Below are 20,213 nucleotides of genomic sequence, written 5' to 3'. Positions count from 1 at the left end.
TCTTTAGCCTTAGGTAAACCATAATATTAACTTAGGATTTGGTGCAAAATGATAACTTAGGTAATCAACAATATAAAATGGTTATTTCTCTACAATTTTAAAAATGAGTACATTAGTTTCCTCATGTCATTATTTTGGGTCATTTACTATAATTTCTCGAGGAAATTACATTTTATATGGGATTTTTAATAGAGTGTGCAAAAATATGGCTTTTTTTCAAAAAAAGTTAATCTATGGCTTTTTTTAAGAATTTTCACTTTCATGGGTTTATTTTCCCATATTTTTTTATAAAAGTTGGTTTATGTCATAGTTTTACTCTTAATCAAATTTGGAAGGGTGTGTTTGTAATTTGATTATTATTTTTTTAGGTTATTTGTTTTTTTATATTGTTTTTATATTACTAATTTTATATTAAATTTTTCTTTGGTTGTTTTGCAAAAAAAATTTGTAATATGAATTGTTTTTAAAATTATTATTTATTCATTATAAACATGTTTTTTTTAAGATTGTACGTTTTTTTTCAAATCCTGGGTAGGGTAACCAGTTACTTGATTGATCTTAAAAAAAAATCCTAGAGCTAGGTTAAATAACATGCACCAGGAGGGGTAACCAGTTATCCAGAGATGAGTAACTTTCTGCCATAAGAGGGGTGACGAGTTAGTCATATTAAATATGAAAAGAAACATCAAATTTGAAGGAAAAAATGGAAGAACACTTCATTAAAAAATGAAGAAGAAGTAACTATGATTTTAGTAACATAAGTAACTAGTTACCATAAAGAAACCATAAATATACACACACCAGAACGTGAAAGTAACTAGTTACCCTCAGAAATATACACACAAAGAATGTGAAGATAACCAGTTACCCATTCACGTTTTCATATTTTTATTAGTTTTCTTTCTAAATTTTGGTATTCCTATAAGTGTTACAGTAAAAAGAAAATGTTGAAAAAATTGATTTGAATTTTTTTTACATATATTGGGAAAAACTATAAAAAAATTATAATAATAAATAAAAAAAATAGTAGAATAATTATGTAATGTTAAAATATATGTGTGAAAAAAAAAAATAGAATGAGAAAAGAATAAGTACAAAAATGAAAAAAAAAACACAAGAAATGATGAATGAAAAAAAAATAGATGAATAAATAAGAATGAAAAGAAGTAGAAGAAAAATAATGGAAAAATGAAAAGAAAAAAAATATGAATAAAAAAATTGGTAGAAAAAAATGAAAAAAAAAATGGAAGAAGAAAAAAAAAAGAAAAAAAAGGTCATATGTGTGAAAAAAGAAAATAAAATGGAAGGAGAAATAATAAATACAAAAATGAAGAAAAAATAGAATGAAAAAAAAAACTGAAAAAATATGAAAAAAAAAAACAATATAAATGAAAGAAAAAAATAGATAAATAAATAAAACTAAAAAAAAAAATAATGAAAAAATGGAAAGAAACAAAGATGAAGGAAAAAATTGGTAGAAAAAAAAAAAGAAAAATGAATAAATGGAAGAAAAAATAAGTAAGGAAAAAAAAAGAAAAAATAATAAAAAATGATGGAAAAATATAAAAAAAATAAAAATAAAAATGAAATTACCTTCAAAATCAAAGAAAACATAACTATGATAAAAAAATGTGACATTTCCATATTTTATTTAGCTACTAATTGTGTTTCTCATACTTTAACTTTTTTTCTAATAAATTTCTCATACAAATTAAGAAAAGTATAACTCTCATATTTTTGCACATTGATGGTATAAAAACCATATTTTTGAAAAATTCCCTAATTTCTCTTGGTCGTAATCAGGGTCGGCCCTAGGCTAAAAGCGGACTAGACCCACGCCTAGGGCCCCTTTAGCCCAAGGGCCCATTTTTTAAAAATACTGTAAATTTTTAGAAAGTTTTTACAAAAAAGCCCCTAATCTCCAAGTTTTCCTAGCGCCTAAAATTCTTCAAGGTCGAAATAAGGGTCTATATGTGTTCTTAGGCTAATGTTTGAGTGATCTGTTTTGTGTTTAGTGTGTGTGAAAAGCATTTTTTGAGCTAAGAGAAATCTTCTTGTTTTTTAAGTGTAAAAGTTGTGTGTAGTATAAGTATAGTGAGGTGTGTGCTCTTTGAGATTGGTGAAAAGATTGAGGATTTTGTTGTATTTGATTGATATAATATATTGTCTCATGTTGTAAGTTTATGCTCTCATACCACATAATTTGATTGCTTTGATGATATTTTTGTTGGTTTGCATGACGTTCTTTTTGGTTAGTCTAGAAATACATAAATAAATAAAGAGAAATTGGTGAAAATTAGTGATTTTGCACCCTACTTTAGATAATCTTTTGCAAAATGGTATCAGTCTAAAATTCGATCAGTTGTCTAAATTTTCGACTAGCTATCTAAATTATGAGATGTCATTTTGTAAATAATTATTAAAACTAGACTAGAGTACAAAATTACTTTAAGAAATAGGGTCCTTTGACAAAATGATCTATTTTTTTACAGTCATTTTGCATTCTAGCCTAGTTTTAATAATTTTTTTTTTAAAATGACATCTCATAATTTAGACAGCTAGTTGAAAATTTACACATGTCTATTTTTTAAAATCATTTTGCACTCTAGCCTAATTTTAATAATTTTTTGTAAAATGATTTCTCATAATTTAGACAGCTAGTCGAAAATTTAGACAGGTGGTCGAAAAATTCAAATAGTCGGTTGAAAATTTTAGACATCTAGTTGAAAAATTTGTACAACTGGTCGAATTTTAAACGGAGGCAATTTTGCAAAAAACTATCAAAAGTAAGCCAGAGAGCTAAATCACTTAAAAAAAAATATTATTTTCACTAATTTCTAAAAAAAAATGACATTTTTCAAAGGGACCATAAAAAAATATATCTTTATATATAATAAATGTCTATGGAATGGCAATTGTTGTGTTTAACTTAAATTAAAAAAAAAATCTGTTAGGTTTAAACAAATATGATTAATTAACTGTTAAAATGTTTTGTTTAGTTGTGACTTTACAACTTGATAGCTCTTTAAAAAATTTAAAGCAAAATATAACTAATTAATAAATCATAACAATAATAATAATAGATATTATATAAGGGGAACGGTTCAAAATATAACAAATAATATACCAGTTTCAAAATATCATGTCAGTTATTTTAACTTATTTATAGAACACATATTTAATTTATTAAGATAATTTTTAAAATATCTGTTAGTTTTAATAGAAATATATAATTAACGGTTAAAAATTAATAAGTTGTGACTCTTAACAACGTGGTAGCACATCAACCAAATATAATTAATTAATAGATAATATAAAATTTAATTTGTTAATAACTTAATATATATATAGAGAGAGAGATAATGTTTCATGATATAACAAATAATACATTGGTTTCAAAAGTTTCATCATTCAATTTTTTTCAAAATTGTATGAAATGATTATGTTTTCTCATTATTTTAACTAGAATTTATGTATATTTTTCTAGCGGTATATATGTTCTCAACAATAATTCTTATACTCCTTAAAAAAAACAATAATTACTATACAAATCATGTACACCAACAAAGGATTCGGTACTTTTCAATTTTCTGTTGACATTTCTTTAATTAATTATTTTATATTTTATCATATAAATATTTACAATTCTAAATATTACGATATTTACAAATTATGCATTTAAGTTATTTAATTGATATTTTATTTTTACAAAAATTTTATAATATATATTTTACTGATTATAAGTTTTTTGAATTCAAACGGTATTGCAATATTTCATATTTGTTATGGTAGTTATTAAGTTAGTTATTGCAAGATATTTATATTTATTTTCATAATAATTTGAAAATTTTGTTTGAAATATAAATTTTATTTGTTTGTATTATGTATGTAAATGTTTTAATTTGAAAATTATTTTTTATACTAGCTAATAATATTTACTATTGGGTGTAATCAAATTGGATTGCTTTAATGGAATTCAGTTTATTAATAGTAAAAAAAGCTCCATTAGCTTCTTCTTGTGGTGTTAGAATAAAAGATATTCTTACTATTAGTGGCAATGTCAGCAATGTTAAATTTTGTTATTGCTACCCAAACTCAATTCTACAAGTTATTATGACTGATGATTAGCCTTCAATTAAATCCTCTTATTCAAAAAAGTATATAAAAAAATAAAAAATAAAAAGTTAAGTGATTTTTTCAAAATGACCTATTTTTTAAAGTCATTTTACATTCTAACCAAATTTTAATAATTTTTTTGCAAAATAAACTTTCATAATTTAGACAGCAAGTAAAAAATTTAGACTAGTTGAAAAATTCAATCAGCCAGTCAAAAATTTTAAATAGCTATTTTGCAAAAAATTATCAAAAGTAGATCAGAATGCAAAATTACTTAAAGATATATGTCATTTTCACCAATTTCTCATATATTTATAGGATACTTTTAAGGTATGTATCGATGCATATTTTTTGTGTTTCCAGCTCATGAATAGTTTTCAGTGCGATTTCTTTTTATGATCGTATTTATTGTAGTTATTTTGAATATCTTGCAAATTTTCAGAAAATTTGAAATCGGACTGAAAATTATTCACGAGTTAGGAAACACAAAAAATATATACCATAAAATTATCCTATATTCCTATATCTTGATTTAAGGTGCAGTCTCATCTTCTCACAACCACAAAGCCTAATTGTGACAAAAATGCACTAGCCTTGGTCTGTATTTTTCACCAATTCGAACTCAAAGCCCTAATTGTGACAAAAAGATGTAAGCAATTGATTTTAGTTGATTCAATTTGGTTTAACTAACAAAACTTGTAGATTTAGTATTGCAATATTTGCTTTCATACTCCAAAAACCAAATGCTAGAACGTAGCTTCAAACTCTTATTGAAAATGATAAAACCATGTTTCATTTACTTACCACTCTTACAGATTTTTTACCTAGAATATTTAGTAAACAAAACACAAAAATACTTGGGCTTGAATTCAAATTCTACCAGCTATGAAATTACTTCAAATGCTTTAAAGAATCAGACACTATTTGAGTTTATAACAGATAAAAAAAAAAAGTCAAGCTGGGAGACCACTTAAAAGATGGAATGTATCTCGAAGCAAACATTTCCCAGAATGAGTCAATCAACTTGATGACTAGTCAAGCCTTTGTAGAGCCTTAAATCCATTGTGAACAACTCGGTAAAGCATGCATGAATCCCAGACACTTTCAACGATAGTCGAGTGACAAAAAATGCTAACATGGCCAAATTACTTGAAGAGCTCTGGGTTTAGCCAATCTCTGGAAATTATACACATAAATTTTGATCAGAAAGGTACACTTCCAAACCTGGCATAATAAGATAACACATACATACATAATAAGGAAGAAAATAAACAATGGCATGGCACTTACTTGCTAATGTCATCAAGGTGGTCATCAAAATCTACCACGTCTTGCCATTTTTCAGTTGAAATATAATCCAATAGGACCACATTTGCTGATGGCTCTTTTGTTGTCAAAAGGTAGCCTCCATCTGATCCAACAAGCTTCCAATTCTTTGATGCATCTTTTGCATAAAGCTGGAGATTTAGGAAACAGTAAACAAAACTTTGTCTGATGAAAAAAAAAGCTAAGCTCTACGCCTAACATACAATATTGGGGACGAGAAAACTGTAGCAATTGCTACGTAGGTACTCAAGAGAGACTCGAACCTCAGATTTGTAAGAGCAAATAAAGCCCTGACTGTTTGAGCTACCGCCTTGATAGAAAATAAAGACTCAAGAAATAACTATTGGAAACTTGACAATAGTTTATTAAAAAAGTGCTTAAAATTTTCAAAGCAATTTGCACTAAGATTTCCAAGGCTTAGCTCAAGAACCAACCACTTGTCTAATTTGGTTTGGTATTACCACGCAAGAACATTCTTGCCTCTCATTTTTGGGCAATTATCAATAACTTTTTTTTACTTCAGCAAATGTTTACATAACAATTTATTGACCAGTGAAGCAATACAATGTATATATCACTCCCATTTTAAAAACCATTCCAAACAAAACCATTAAGATACTGAACAGAAGCATTTGGAAAATCCTTGCACATAGTTCCTCACCAATAGCACACACGACTGAGTTGTTCATTAGCTCAAAGATAATACTAATGCACAAGGGTAACATCAAAATAGGCCATGAGTAGCAATGAGAAAGCTAAACTACATCTCAAAGTTAAAAATGATACAGCAAAAATAAATTATATCAATAATCCCTTATGTCATGTTTAGAAAGTAGAATTAGAATAGATTAAGTATTTGAGCAAAAATATAAAAGAATGAATAAGTTGTTGATCATTTCTCAATAATAAATTAGGAGAAAACAAATTAGATAGAAAGTAGTAATTTTTTTTCTTATTCTTAATATACATGAAGATGGATTACTGGATTGGAGAAAATTATACCAAATATTTCAATGGAACTAAGTTATCCCAGAATTAGATTGTTGGGTGAATTAGATAAACTGTTGGAATAATTTTTTCAATAGCAGATAAAAATTATCAAATCCAATTGAATCATACTTCCAAACATGACCATAATATAATAACATAATGTAATAAGTACAAAAGAGACTTCAAAAGCTTTATAAAGAAACCCCAAACAGGAAACAACAATGGTACCAACCTGCATCACAGGACTCCGATCCTTAGACTTTTCCAAAGAAGCAAGCTTTTTATTATCTAACATAAAAAATACCAAAATTTAAATTATTATGAGCACTAAATTCAAAACTAATAAACAACATCAAATAATTTACTTTAAATCTAGAATGCATCATATTTTTATATGTAAAAAATGTGTATCTATCTGATTCTTAGTTTAACGATATTTTTAAATAAAAATTACGATATTATTGATTTCTTTTAAAACTATAAACAATGTTTGGCTTAATTTTTTTAAAAAATGTATGTGTTATTCTTTTATAATATATGGCATTTTTTATTTATTTAAATTAAAATGATAATTAAAAATATAATAATTTTTATGTAAAACTAAATAAACGTGCATTGCGCTTATACTTATATATTTGTAGAAAATAGAAAGACCCTAATTAAACAATATTCCATACAAAAAAAATGTTAAAGGAAGGGAATCATTTGATATAATAATAATAATAATATTCACATGTATTAATTCTTAAAAAATAAAGTTGTCATATATGAAATAATTGGATACAAATATACACAAATGGTTACTAATTAAATAAATCAAGTGATCTAATGTCTTCTTTTCGGTTTGTGTGTGTGTGTTCCTATTTATTTATTTTTTATAGTTAATAAAAACTTTATCGGTTAGTGCTCTATTGATTTAATATGGAAACCATGATAGACTCACTGAAACACTCCTAAAAAGCATTTCTTGGCAACTTCTTGGAACCATCTGTCCATCACTATGGTGGCATTATTCAAAAGAAATTTTTTTTTTAAGGAAAAGAGACATCAAACGTAATAATGTCCAAGGCTCAAATGTAAAGAGTGATTTAAGAGGTTAATACCTTAATAATACTAATTAAATTTTGATCTAAAATGAGTGATATGTTGGTCTATTCCACTCAAGGCCAGCAGCATAGCTTTTTTTTTCTTTTTTCTTTCTTTATAATTTTTTACTCAAAGACCAGCCGACAGCATGACCAGATTTGCAGGCTTATAATATATATATATATATATATATATGGATAATATTTAAATTAAGGTAAAAAAAAAACCCATTAATATTAACTTATTCCTCATTTATTATCATGTGCACATCACTACACCATATTCCAAATACATTTTCTTCATGCAAAAATCATAAACAAAGCCAAAATGGATCTCCAATTCAATATTAAAAATATTACCCATTATGCTTCTATAGAATAATACTAATTAAATTTTGATCTAAAATGAGTGATATGTTGCATGAATTATTGGATCACTTTTTCTTCCAAAACAAAAACATAAACACTTCTCTTATACTTCCACTACTCCTTTTTGTTCTAACCTTCTTTACCATACACTACTTCTCTCTCTCTCTCTCTCTCTATCATCTCTCTCTCTCTCTCTCTCTCTCAAGAACAGAAACCATGGCTGACTTAATGGTGGGAGGAGCTCTTCTCTCTGGTTTCATGAATGTCCTCTTTGACAGGCTTGCTTCCAAAGAGGTCCTTGACTTCTTTCGTGGAGACAAACTCAATCAAAAGCTGCTCAAAAGGCTGAAGACTGTGTTGCTATCAGCTAATGCACTGCTGAACGATGCCGAGGAGAAGCAGCCTGGAGACAACAACGTGAAGAATTGGCTTGATGAGCTTAAAGAAGTACTGTATGAAGCAGATCACGTGATGGACAAGATCAGTACTGAAGCTCTGCGACTCAAGATGGAGGAAGATGAACTCGAAAGCACAGCAAGTAAGCCCTTCAACTTTGTCTCTAATAATCCATTTGAAATAAGTGCTGTGAAATCTGAAATGGAAGAGATCCTTGATACTCTAAAGGATCTTTTAGAACAGACAGAGTACCTTGGTTTGAAAAAAGTAGAGCTGAAAACAACATTACATAGACCACCTGCACCTTTGTTAGATGATTCTAAGGTTTATGGAAGGGAGAATGATAAGGAGGCTATTGTTAAGCTAGTATTGTGTGATAATGTTGGTGACCATAGGATTGTCCTAATTCCTATAATAGGGATGGCTGGTATTGGCAAAACTACACTTACTCAAAGTGTATACCACTGTCCAACAACACTTTGACTTGAAAGCATGGGTAACTATCTCCGAAGATTTTGATGTTTTGAAAATAACTAAACTTATTTTTGAGGCAATCACTAAAACAAGTTGCGAAGCAAAGGAGCTATATCAACTTCAAAATGAATTGAAAAATGCTTTGATAGGGAAGAAGTTTCTTTTTGTTCTCGATGATGTGTGGAATGAAAATTATTTGTTGTGGGACTCTTTGAAAAGCTCTTTTCAATCTGGCGATCAAGGAAGTAAGATCATTGTGACCACGCGTAGCAAAGATATTGCTTTGATGATGAGGACGATGCATGTTCAGCCTTACGAGCTTAAAGAAATATCTTACGAAAATTGTTGGAAGTTGTTTGCAGAACACGTCTTTGATAATATAGGCTCCAATGAGGTACATCAAGACATGGAAGAAATCGGAAAGCAAATTGTAAAAAAGTGCAAGGGTCTTCCTTTGGCTGTAAAATCGATGGCTGGACTTTTACGATCTATGTCCACTAGCGAAGAATGGAGACATGTACTGCAAAGTGATGTATGGGAGTTGCCCAATCGTCTCAAACTGGGAATTGTTCCAGCTTTGTGGTTGAGCTATCGATTTCTGCCTCCTTATTTGAAACCATGTTTTTCTTATCTCTCTTTATTTCCCAAGGATTATGAATTTCAGAAAGATGACAGAGAACAAATAATCTTAATATGGATGGCAGAAGGTCTTTTACTACCTCAAAAAGGAAAAAGGATTGAAGATGTTGGAGAAGAGTACATGAGTGCTTTAATATCAAGATCATTTTTCCAAAGATCCAGACACTATTTTCTCTGTATGCACGATCTTATGCATGATCTAGCTATGTATGTATCAGGTCAGTGTTGCTCTATTTATGATAGTTGTAATAACTTCCACAAGCTAATTGGTAGCAAGACACGCCATCTATCATACATGAAAGACTTAAAAGATACAGTAGAATTTGACAACTTTTCTAGAGTGAAGTATTTGCGCACCTTGTTAGCTTTACCATTGCGAAATACATATCCATGGCAGAATACACAATTAAAGCTTGAAATTGTGCTGAACGATGGAGGATGCTTAAGATCACTTTCTTTGTCAGAATCATGTATCACAGACTTGCCTGATTCAATTGGCAATTTAAAACATCTCAGGTATTTGGATGCGTCTGGCACGAAAATTAAGGAATTACCTCATTCAGTTTGTGGGTTGTACAATTTGGAAACACTCTTGTTGTCACATTGTCGAAATCTCACACATTTGCCTACCAACATTTCCAAGTTAGTCAACCTGCGTCATCTTATGACAAGATGGACTCCTCTAAAAGAGATGCCACCGAAGATTTGTGATATGATAAATCTTCAGAGGTTAAGTAATTTTGTTCTGTGTAAAAATGATGGGTCCAGGATCAAAGAGTTGGGAAAGTTGGATAATTTGCATGAACGCTTGGAGATTTCAGGGCTTGAGCATGTTAGAGAAGTGAGTGATGTTTTGGAAGGCAATTTGAAGAACAAAAAGTATCTCAATGAGCTCATTCTTGATTGGAACAGTGTGGCAGATAGCTCAACAAAGGAAAGAGAAGTTCTTGATGCACTCCAACCACATGTAAATTTAAAGAAACTCGTAATCAGACGTTATAACGGTACAAGCTTGCCAGATTGGGTAACACATCAATCATATTGTAACTTGAAAAAAGTTAAGCTACAGTGCACAAATCTTTGCTTGTTGTTGTTATCATTTCGGCGGCTAAGTTCACTGATAGATTTTCGTGTTTTTGGTGTTTCCTGTCTTGATATGCATGATGAATTTCGTAGTATTCCTTTGAATAAGCCCTTTCCATTCTTAGCAAGATTATGGCTTGATCATATAGATATGTTGGATTGGTCATTTATTAATACAAGTGACGAAAGATGTGAGCTTTTTCAATGTTTAAAGCAATTTGATTTAGTCAGCTGTGGGAAGCTGAGTGTGGCGCTACCTATGTGTAATTTTCCATCTTTAGAATATATCAATATTTCATCTTGCGATGAATTGGTAACTATATTTCCAACAAGTACTCACATTGCCTCTCCATATCCTTCCCTCAACTTGTTGAACACAATGCATTGCTCAAGGTTGGAAACTTTTTCAGAAATGGGATTGCCTTTTACTTTACAACGTCTACGCATCGCATCATGTGATAAGCTCATGGAAAACCGCATGAAATGGAATTTACAAGGACTCCCATCATTGATTTCCTTAGAAATATGGCATTGTGGAGAAGTGGTGGATTCATTTCCAGAGGAATGGCTGCTCCCACCATCTTTAAGAAGTCTTAAGATCTTTGAATGTAATAACCTCAAAGCTCTTAACAGCAAAGGCTTTCAACACCTCACCTCCCTTCGTCAATTAGATCTTCTTTATTTGGAAAAGCTAGAGTGCTTACCAGCAGCAGGACTGCCCCAGAGTGTTACTTATTTGTCCATAGAAGAATGCAGTCTGCTAATTCCCAGGTGCAAGGAAGGAACAGGGGAAGATTGGCCCAAAGTTCAACACATTCCTAACATACGAACTGAAGAAACAGAATTTAATAAGAGACAAGTAGGCGGCAGGTAACTTTCCTTGTCATTATTTTTGTAAATATATTTTGATTTATAGATTAATTCAAAGATTGCATTAGTAAAAATATTCTGTATATAATATTAATTAAATAATAAATATTCTGTATATATAAGTAGCTAATGAGACTAAGAATTTGGTGTTTAGCTTATTTGTTCTCAAGCCATCCACGTCTCATTATTATTATTTAATACAGAGTATTTGAAACTTATGTACTTGCAATTGTACAAATAAATATAAAACTTTCTTTTATTTTTTAAAAATTATTCTTTTTTGCTGATTTTCTGAGTTTCTATTTTCAAGAGTACTAATCAATAGAATTGCAGGGGAATTGCTTTTTATCGTGCGAGGATTGATGATTATGATGATTGATTGGGCTTCTTTAATTTGGTTGGTATTTCTCCCTTTGCTGCTACTATAACATAGTTATGACTTGTGACTGAGATTGCCTGTTGTATTGTTGTGAACATTATTGCTTGGAATCATCTTTCTTAATTTCATAATGTTTTGTGGGTGAGAATGTGATAGTGTTGTATTCTTTATGATCATTTCATTTACTTGTATTAGAAAACCCATAGTTTAAATGTGCAAGTGTTTCCAAAGTTTTCTTTTAGAGATGTAATAATATTCTAAAGTTTTCTAATGACAATATTATGTCTGTTGATGCAGAGATGGCACCTCTTTAAATGATAATTTCACATTATGCATGAGATGAGAATGTTATATATGGTTCTTAACATAATATTATTGTTACGAAAATACATTATAGACGAAGGTGTTTTCTGTTTACTGATCTCCCCTAATATTATCTTTTCAATTTCTTTTTTTGATTTTCATAAAGTCTTTCTCTTGACCAAAGAAATTATATATTTATTAAGATAATTTCATGTATATTATTATGAATGAGATGACAATATTTAAGGCAATATTATGACAAATATTTATTTCTGGTTTGTAGAGTATTTGGTCAATGAGAAAGATAGTGTTTTTGTAATCTTTCTAAATTTGTACATATAAACCAATCCTCATAGATGTAGCCATGCATCAGATAAAACCATATATTAGGGGTATAATATGTATACTTTTCTTTGAATGATTCATATCTACTCAAAGTCTTGCTGCTAATAAATACATTTGCATTGATCATCTATTTTTCTTATATTTTTCTATCTATATGTTCTTAGAGCAGAGAACCACATCACATCGGGGCTGGTGTTGCCTTCATTGGAATCCTTCTCGACTTTGCTCTTCAGTCTTATGATGTCTTTCGCTCTTTGGTCTTTCAATTTTGCTTTTGGCGAACAGCACCAACTCCCATTGGGGAGTCTCCTAATGGCTTGTGGAGTTTCCTTTCTTCTTCTCTTTACCAATTGGGATTATTCAACAAGGCGCAACAAACATGGTAAAGTCAAGTCCAAACTGTTAACTTGGAAAAAAAACATGGGATTTTGATCTTGTTTAACTTGTAAAAATTTATTAATGTGCAGCAATCCAAGGTTGAATGTCAGTGTTTACAGAGTTCATCATTTAATTATATCAGCATCTCAGAAGCTCTCATGCTCCTGGGTGACTTCAAACTATGTAGGTCCCTACATGAAGATTTGTACCAAATCCATGTTCCTTATTCAGGTCATAAAAATCTTCAAGAACAACTTGTTTGATATTTCATGTCTTTTATTCTTTTGGTCTAATATGATATCCTTTTTATTACTCTAATTTCAGCTAGTTGGCACAATTATTGGTCCAGTTCCTACTTTTCCATGGCATATATGGTGGTTACTTTCAACCATTGATCATGTCATCAACACAGAACTTGGTAATGATGTTTTCTACAATGCCTCAATTACAAGTTTGAGTTTTGAATAATCTTGACTCGAAAATTAGTTGGAAGTTTGTTGACAGTTGGAAAAAACATCAAGACTGCAGCTTGGTTTCAACTCGAGGTCTTACTACTTTGTGCATGAAAGAATGTACTGTTAATTCCAAGATTGGCATATGATTCAATTCAACACATGGCTAAAATAAAATAACTGAATAAAGTCATGCCTCTCTTAGACAGCAGGTAAAACCTACTTTCTTTTTGCATTTCAATTTATTTCAGTGAATGTATTTTGATTTCAAGATCAATTCAAAGTCGGTATTAGTAGAAGTCATCATTCTGTTGTACAGATTTGTTTTTTTTTTCATCAATACTATTTCAACTCACTGTGATACAGGTGTATATTTGCTATATCAATTTAAGAGTTTAAGTTGTTATCATTCTTTTTATTTTAGAAAAGTTAATTATTTTTACTGAATAGATTTGCTGGAAAAAACATGGTTTATCATATGGGTGGGGATCGAGTTATGAATTTGATTGAGTCTGAGACAATGCAAACTGTCAACTTTGTGGGATATATAGCATTATTTGTTTAATTTGGTTAGTATCTCTCTCTTTAATTTGTTGCCATTATGCATTATTATTATTATGTTACAGAAAATTGTTATTATAACTTGTGACTGAGATTAACAGAGTGAAATCTGCAGGAAGGCAAGCAAATTACTCAGAAAAGTTTCTACGAATATTGAAGATGCATGATGCTAAGAGTGTTATAGTTCCCTTAGATGGATAAAGTCCCATATATGCACCGCAGTTGGTTGTTTGATGCATGTAAACATGAGCACCAGATCAGATGTAATGCCCCGAATTCTCCGATGAGTTTAACGGCGTGAATAGTAGGCCGGGAGGGCCATACTTGCTTAATTATGTTATTAATTGATTAAATGCATGTATATGTTGATTATATTATGATATGATGTGAAATGCATGCATATGAGTCCATATTTACAATTACAGGGGTATGATGATAATTTGGCCCGTTGAGGGTAATTTGTGTATTTGGGTGCATGATGTGATTTGTGAATGAGATTCCATTATTATGGAGATATATTCGAGCTATTTGACATGAGACGGTTATTTTTAGTGGATTAGCGGTTTTACCATAATGGGGTCAATTTTGGGGTAATAGAAATGTTCATTTGATGATACATTGGGAATATTTGAGATCAGGGTGAAATTCTGGAGGTTTTGACTATAATGTCCCCGAGGGTGTTTTCAGGACCCCGAGCATTAGGTTTTATTTGAGGTTACTTAAGGTTGAAGTAGCTTATCAGATAGAACATACGATAAGAAAACCTTCCGTTCTCCCTTTTCAAAGTTCGTTTTACCGTTTAAGCCTTTTTGACGAAATCTTGAGTTCTAGGAGTCAGAATTGAGTGAGGATCGAGGCATAGCGATCCTAGGGAAGATTAGAAGCTTCTTAACCGAAGGATTCGACGGAAAACAACCCAATTGAAGGTAATCGAAGTTTAAGTTTTGAGTTTTTCCGAGTTTCTAAGCTTTGAATTGAATTTGTGAATTTTTGACTTTTCGGTTTGTTCGAGCCATGGGTTTTGATGCATGGGGAAGCTTGGGAACTTTGTTTTGATGATTGGGGAATGTTTAGGGATGATTTTGGAGGCTTTGAAGTGTTAGAAACGCGGTTGGGAATGGCCCAGGGTGGAGCGCCGCGACCCTGTTCTTGTGGCGCCGCGACCCTTCTTTGAAGAAGCAGGTGGCCTTTCTGTTTCGCTGGGCGCCGCGGCCCTTGTGTGGGGCGCCGCGGCGCTTGCCTCTGGAAAATCCTGGGGGCCGCGGCCCAAGGTGCTAGGGCCGCAGCCCTTGCCCTGTTTTTGCCCCGTTTGCTCGTTTTGACCCCGGAAACCTAGTTTAAGGCCTCGGGAGTGTCCTTGCTACTTGGATTAGTTTGGATTGATATCTTGGAGGTTAGATAATGGTTTGAGAACCCTTGATTATCTTGATTATTAATGGTATCCCAAACGTGTTGTGATTAGGTAACCGCTAAAGGGCTAAAAGCTAAACTGTTCTCAAAGGTTGTTCTTTTGCTCATTCTAGCTCGAATCAAAGGTAAGAAAACTGCACCCAAAGTGTGACATGCATGGATATTTAACTTATGTTTTGACAAATTATTTTTTGAACCCTGTGTTTTCTAAAATAGTTCAAATAGACCACTAAACCCGATTTTGATCAAAGTTTTTTGAACTAAAATCACAAATAATTCATCAAACTAATAACCCAGAACAAAAATATAGTCATTCTGCCTAAGAACTGTGTTGTTATACTCAATTTTTTGTTCATCAAAATCAGGTTTAGGGGCCTATAATTTGAACAATTTTACAAAACACAGGGTCCAAAAAATAATTTGTCAAAACACAAGGTCCAAACAGGTAATGAAACAAAACACAGAGTTTAAAAATCTATAAACCCTAATAAAAAAATGAATATTGCATATTCTACAAGTTGGTAATTAGTAAATTATTAGCTTTATCTTTCAAGATACAATTTATTAATGTTGACGCCGTTTTTCGTCAACAGTGAAAGATGAGCACGTAAACAATAACTAGTAATGGCCAATAAAAATATGATAATACAAGACACGATTTTTTACGTGGTTCAGCAGTTAAATCTGCCTACTCCACGAGTCTTTGTTATTAAACTTGAGATGTTCTCTGAAAATTCTTCAAAGATGAATTCTTCAGAGTTTTTCCTCCCGTTTCAGAAATTCCGTCCTTTACAATGGTGCATGACCTCTCTATTTATAGAGAAGAATGCAGAATACTATCCCACATATTTTGGGTAGTTACTCTTTTTGTGCAAATAAATCAAATGGCTTTAAATGCCTGTAATCTGATATAAAAGGAAATGTCCCCTGAAGACCAGGGGGCGTATAACTAATCAAATAATATTGAATCTTGACTTTAAAATTAGTTGGAAGTTTTGTTGACAGTTGGAAAAAACATCAAGACTGCAGCTTGGTTTCAACTCGAAGTCTTACTACTTTGTGCATAAAAGAATGTACTGTTAATTCCCAAGTGCAAGGAAGAAACAGGGAAAGATTGGCATATTATTCAATTCAACCCATAGCTAAAAAACACTAACTGAATAAAGTCATGTCTCTCTTAGACAGCAGGTAAAACCTACTTTCTTTTTGCATTTCAAGATCAAGTCAAAGTCAGTATTAGTAGAAGTCATTATTCTTTTGTACAGATTTGTTTTATTTTTCCTCAATACTATTTCAACTCACTGTGATACAGGTGTACATTTGCTACATCAATTTAAGAGTCCAAGTTGTTATTAATCTAATATTCAATAGCCTCTTTTATTTTAAAAAAGTTAATTATTTTTACTGGTTTTCTGAATTTCTTTTTCCAAGCATGCTGATGAATAGATTTGCAGGAACACAGCATTGTTTATTATACAGGTGGGGATCGAGTTATGAATTTCATCGAGTCTCAATGATTTCAGCCAATGAGACAATGCAGACTCTTAACTTTGTGGGATATATTTATATATATAGCCTTGCTTAATTTGGTTAGTATTTCTCTCTTTAATTTGTTGCCATTATGTATCACTTTTATGTTACAGAAAATTGTTGCTATGACTTGTGACTGAGATTAACAGAGCAAAATCTGCAGGGAGGCAAGCAAATTACACAGAAAAGGTTCTGAGAATATTCAAGATGCATGATGCTAAGAGTGTTACAGTTGTTGCTTATATTTTAATACACGCAAGTGCACGTATCATACAAGTAGTACTCACACAGGTGAGGTCGAACCCAAGGGAATTGTAGCTAAGTACTAACAAAATTGGATCTATATTTCTATTTGGCTACAATAAAATTTGGTGTTTAAATAATAATGCAGAAACAAAATAAGCAAAATCAACAATTAAGAAATTAAGGGTTTAACAATGGATGCGAAGATAGGGATATGATTTCAATTGCTTCGATTACCCAATTGTTAACGCTAGTTGACTATTCTTCTTCTTTCACTGAAATGACAGATTATAAAATTACCTAAACTCTTTTCAGATCATTTAGGTTCTAAATTGCATTGTCAACTATTGCATTTCTGAGATAGCACAACAATCAATTAGCTTTAAGTAATAATCTATAAGTCACATAAGCTATGCAAATACTTTCGTTTCGCATCAAAACCTATGTTCATTCACTTAGAGCATTCCTAATATTCACTTTTCAGATTTCACATTAGGATCATGAATCATGCTCGAGGTGATCAATCTCAAACATACATTAAGCATAAATATGAACAAATTTCATAGACAAGCGAGAAGAAATAATCAAATAGCATTAACCATGGGATAATTTCAGTCAATATCCATCAAATCCCTAATAAGAGTTTAGTTCATCATCTCAAAATTCATATCCATAATCAAACTAAACAATAGCATAGGAAAATCAAAGAAAAAGAGGATGAAACTAGATGGGGAGTTGTCGGCGATCGCCCACGCTTGCTCCAAAACCCGTCTTCTCTTGTCTTTTCTCTCCTTTTTGTCTGTTTTTCCGTCAAAAATCGCGATCCCCTTTTCAGAATGAAGACCTCATTCTATATCCCCCCATAATGACGAAATTGCCCTTAAAATTCTGAAGTGTACGGCCTATAGCGCCGCGGCGCCAATTCCTGCGCCGCGGCCCTACCAGGCAAAGGCAAAATCTCGAGTCTCTGGAAAGGGGCTCGCCGCGGCTCTAATACGCACGAGCGCCGCGGCGCCAATTCCTGCGCCGCGGTCCTAAATGAAATTTCAGCATAATCCATTCCAAATGCCTGATTTCTACACAATCCACTCCAAATGTCCAAAACATAAGCTTAACCTGAAATCAAGCAAAAACAAGCATAATTCCGCTCCAAAAACACAAGAACCATTAAAAAGACACTGATAAAGACACTTGAAAAGATAGGCTAAAATTAGCCTAACAACAGTTCCCTTAGCTGGTCATTTTAAGTTCACAGCTGATCAATGTCCTGAAACTGAAGCAGAAGTAAAACTGTAAAAGACAAGGATAAAGTCCCATATGCACCGCACTTGGTTGTTTGATGTATGTAAAATGCTTATGCCCTCAGTTTTCTTGATGTCTAATCCTGGGCTCGAGCATTGGCTTGGTGTGAAATGGTCAATGAGGTATCTCAAAGGTACAAGCACACATGGTAAGGTGTACAAGAAAAATGCTGGAAAGATATGGCTCGAAGGGTTTGTAGATTCTGATGTTGCTTCAAATCAAGATTCAAGAAAGTCTCTCACTTTCTATGTTGTTACAATAGTGGGAGCACAGTGAGTTGGAAGCCTCATCAGCACCAAATCATTGCCTTGTCCACGTCTAAGGAAGTAGTGGGAGCATTGCTTAAACTTGCTGAACATTGATACAAGCTTGTTGAAGTTACTTGAGCTAAATCATCATGAGCTTTCCTTATCACTAGTCATCCAGAACACATCCAGCAAGCAGTGTTTTTACCGCTGGCTTTGCCTATGCACGCTGACTCAGTTCATCAAGTTAGTTTCAGATTAGTATTGTATTTCACATCTGTGTAGAAAGAAGATCATTTTGAGAGTTTTGAGAGCTTTGAGTGTGGTTGTACAAGGGGTTCTCGGGTTTGGTTCCAAGGGTACAGAAAGAGTGAGTTTGGTGAGAGAGTTTGGTACCAATAAACCATTGAAGATCTTCAACTGTAACAAAGATTGTATTGCTGATTCTCTATAGTGGATTGCTCATGATGATGCTCAAACTGGATGTAGGTCAAATTGGCCGAACCAGTATAAACCTTGGCGTCCATTTCTTTACTGCACTTTCTTTACTTTAATTTTGATTTGTTGCTCGGATACTTTGTGTTCTGTTCTTGAACCTGTGGCCATCTATATCAGCATGTCACAAACTTCTCTGATATAAATACATAATAGTGAGGTTTTCTATTTGAGATTGCTGAAATCATTGAGGGTGTATTGAATTTGATTGATATAGTGGGACTGAATCAAGTAAAATCCTCTCTTGTTCTTTTACTACACTATTTTATTTGTTCTTTATCAGGCTAATGTGTTGTGTTAGAGTAATTTGATGTTAATGTAGTTCTTTATTTTAATTTCTTTAATATGTTTTTTGTCAGAATAATTTATTTAATTGATAAGTATGTATAATAGTACTGAAACAATAAAGAATTTATACAGAAGTTTGTATACAGCTAAGTGTATAGAGAAAATTTTGTTTGAACTAATATAGTGGAGAAGAACAAAATATATAGTAATATATTTAATTGAAGAACAGAAAAAATAAATACAAAATAATAAACTATAAAACTGATAAGTGAAAAGAAAGCCGAGGCACGTAAAACACGCTTTCCTTAAAGCAGATTTGCCCCCTCTACCTGATTGGTGTTAGAGGATACGTGAGCAACCACTTCCCAGGATACAACGACTAACGAGTAGAGGAATACACCACTTTCACTACTCCAGCGAACTCGGATTAATACCTTCACTCTATCACCTTAAGACTTACGAAAAACAAAGAAGAAGAAGACAAGAGAGCTTTTTAATGAGTGACTTTATTTTTATTTTTTTATTTTTTTGGTGTGTCTAGAATGAAAGGTGAAGCCTCCTTTTATAGGCTTCATATGGGGTGGAATACCAAGTGTGAACACAAGGGAATTAATGCCAAAAATCCCACAAAATTAGTGATATTGATCAATCACAATCTTTACCAAAATTTCTGATATCGATCAAAATATTCACCATTTTTACGGTGATTACATCCTTGACCAAATCTGCATTTATTAGCAGCTATCAATGGACCACATTTAAGGCATCAATTTTCTATTCACACATTAGCCTAAATTGGCTATTTATTATATATAAAATATAATTTTTCCAACAAATTTATCGTCTAATATTAATATTTCATGCATTTAACCATATACTTTTTTTTTCGATGTTGTATTGGTGGCCTTAGCTCTGTAAATTCCCATAGAAATAG

At 31.7% G+C, this 20,213-nt stretch overlaps 1 protein-coding gene and 1 long non-coding RNA gene across 2 annotated transcripts; one reads left to right on the top strand and one right to left on the bottom strand.

The window, feature by feature from the left end:
• Positions 1-4,860: 4,860 nt before the first annotated feature.
• LOC133783362 (uncharacterized) lies at positions 4,861-6,732 on the bottom strand. Its single transcript, XR_009870867.1, has 3 exons — positions 6,665-6,732; positions 5,407-5,573; positions 4,861-5,292 (listed from the first exon to the last, which is right to left on the bottom strand). It is a non-coding gene; the product is annotated as an uncharacterized LOC133783362 (long non-coding RNA).
• Positions 6,733-8,102: 1,370 nt separating this feature from the next.
• Positions 8,103-19,279, top strand: LOC133786083 (putative disease resistance RPP13-like protein 1). The gene is made up of 9 exons (XM_062225296.1): positions 8,103-8,709; positions 8,795-11,348; positions 12,545-12,757; positions 12,843-12,984; positions 13,078-13,204; positions 18,316-18,523; positions 18,782-18,866; positions 18,951-18,981; positions 19,275-19,279. The coding sequence occupies exons 1-9, from the start codon at positions 8,103-8,105 to the stop codon at positions 19,277-19,279; spliced, it is 3,972 nt and encodes a 1,323-aa protein (XP_062081280.1).
• The last annotated feature ends 934 nt before the right edge of the window (positions 19,280-20,213 follow it).

This window comes from Humulus lupulus, chromosome 6, assembly GCF_963169125.1.
Source record: "Humulus lupulus chromosome 6, drHumLupu1.1, whole genome shotgun sequence".
Lineage (NCBI taxonomy): Eukaryota > Viridiplantae > Streptophyta > Magnoliopsida > Rosales > Cannabaceae > Humulus > Humulus lupulus.
This window is presented reverse-complemented; position numbering and strand designations above follow the sequence as displayed.

Excerpts from the sequence above, each read along its gene's own strand:
- LOC133786083 (XM_062225296.1), top strand. The coding sequence starts at position 8,103 with ATGGCTGACTTAATGGTGGGAGGAGCTCTTCTCTCTGGTTTCATGAAT. Across the intron at positions 18,524-18,781 it reads GTTACAATAGTGGGAGCACA|AAAGAAGATCATTTTGAGAG; the intron begins GTGAGTTGGAAG and ends ACATCTGTGTAG. Across the intron at positions 18,867-18,950 it reads GTTCCAAGGGTACAGAAAGA|TGGATTGCTCATGATGATGC; the intron begins GTGAGTTTGGTG and ends GATTCTCTATAG.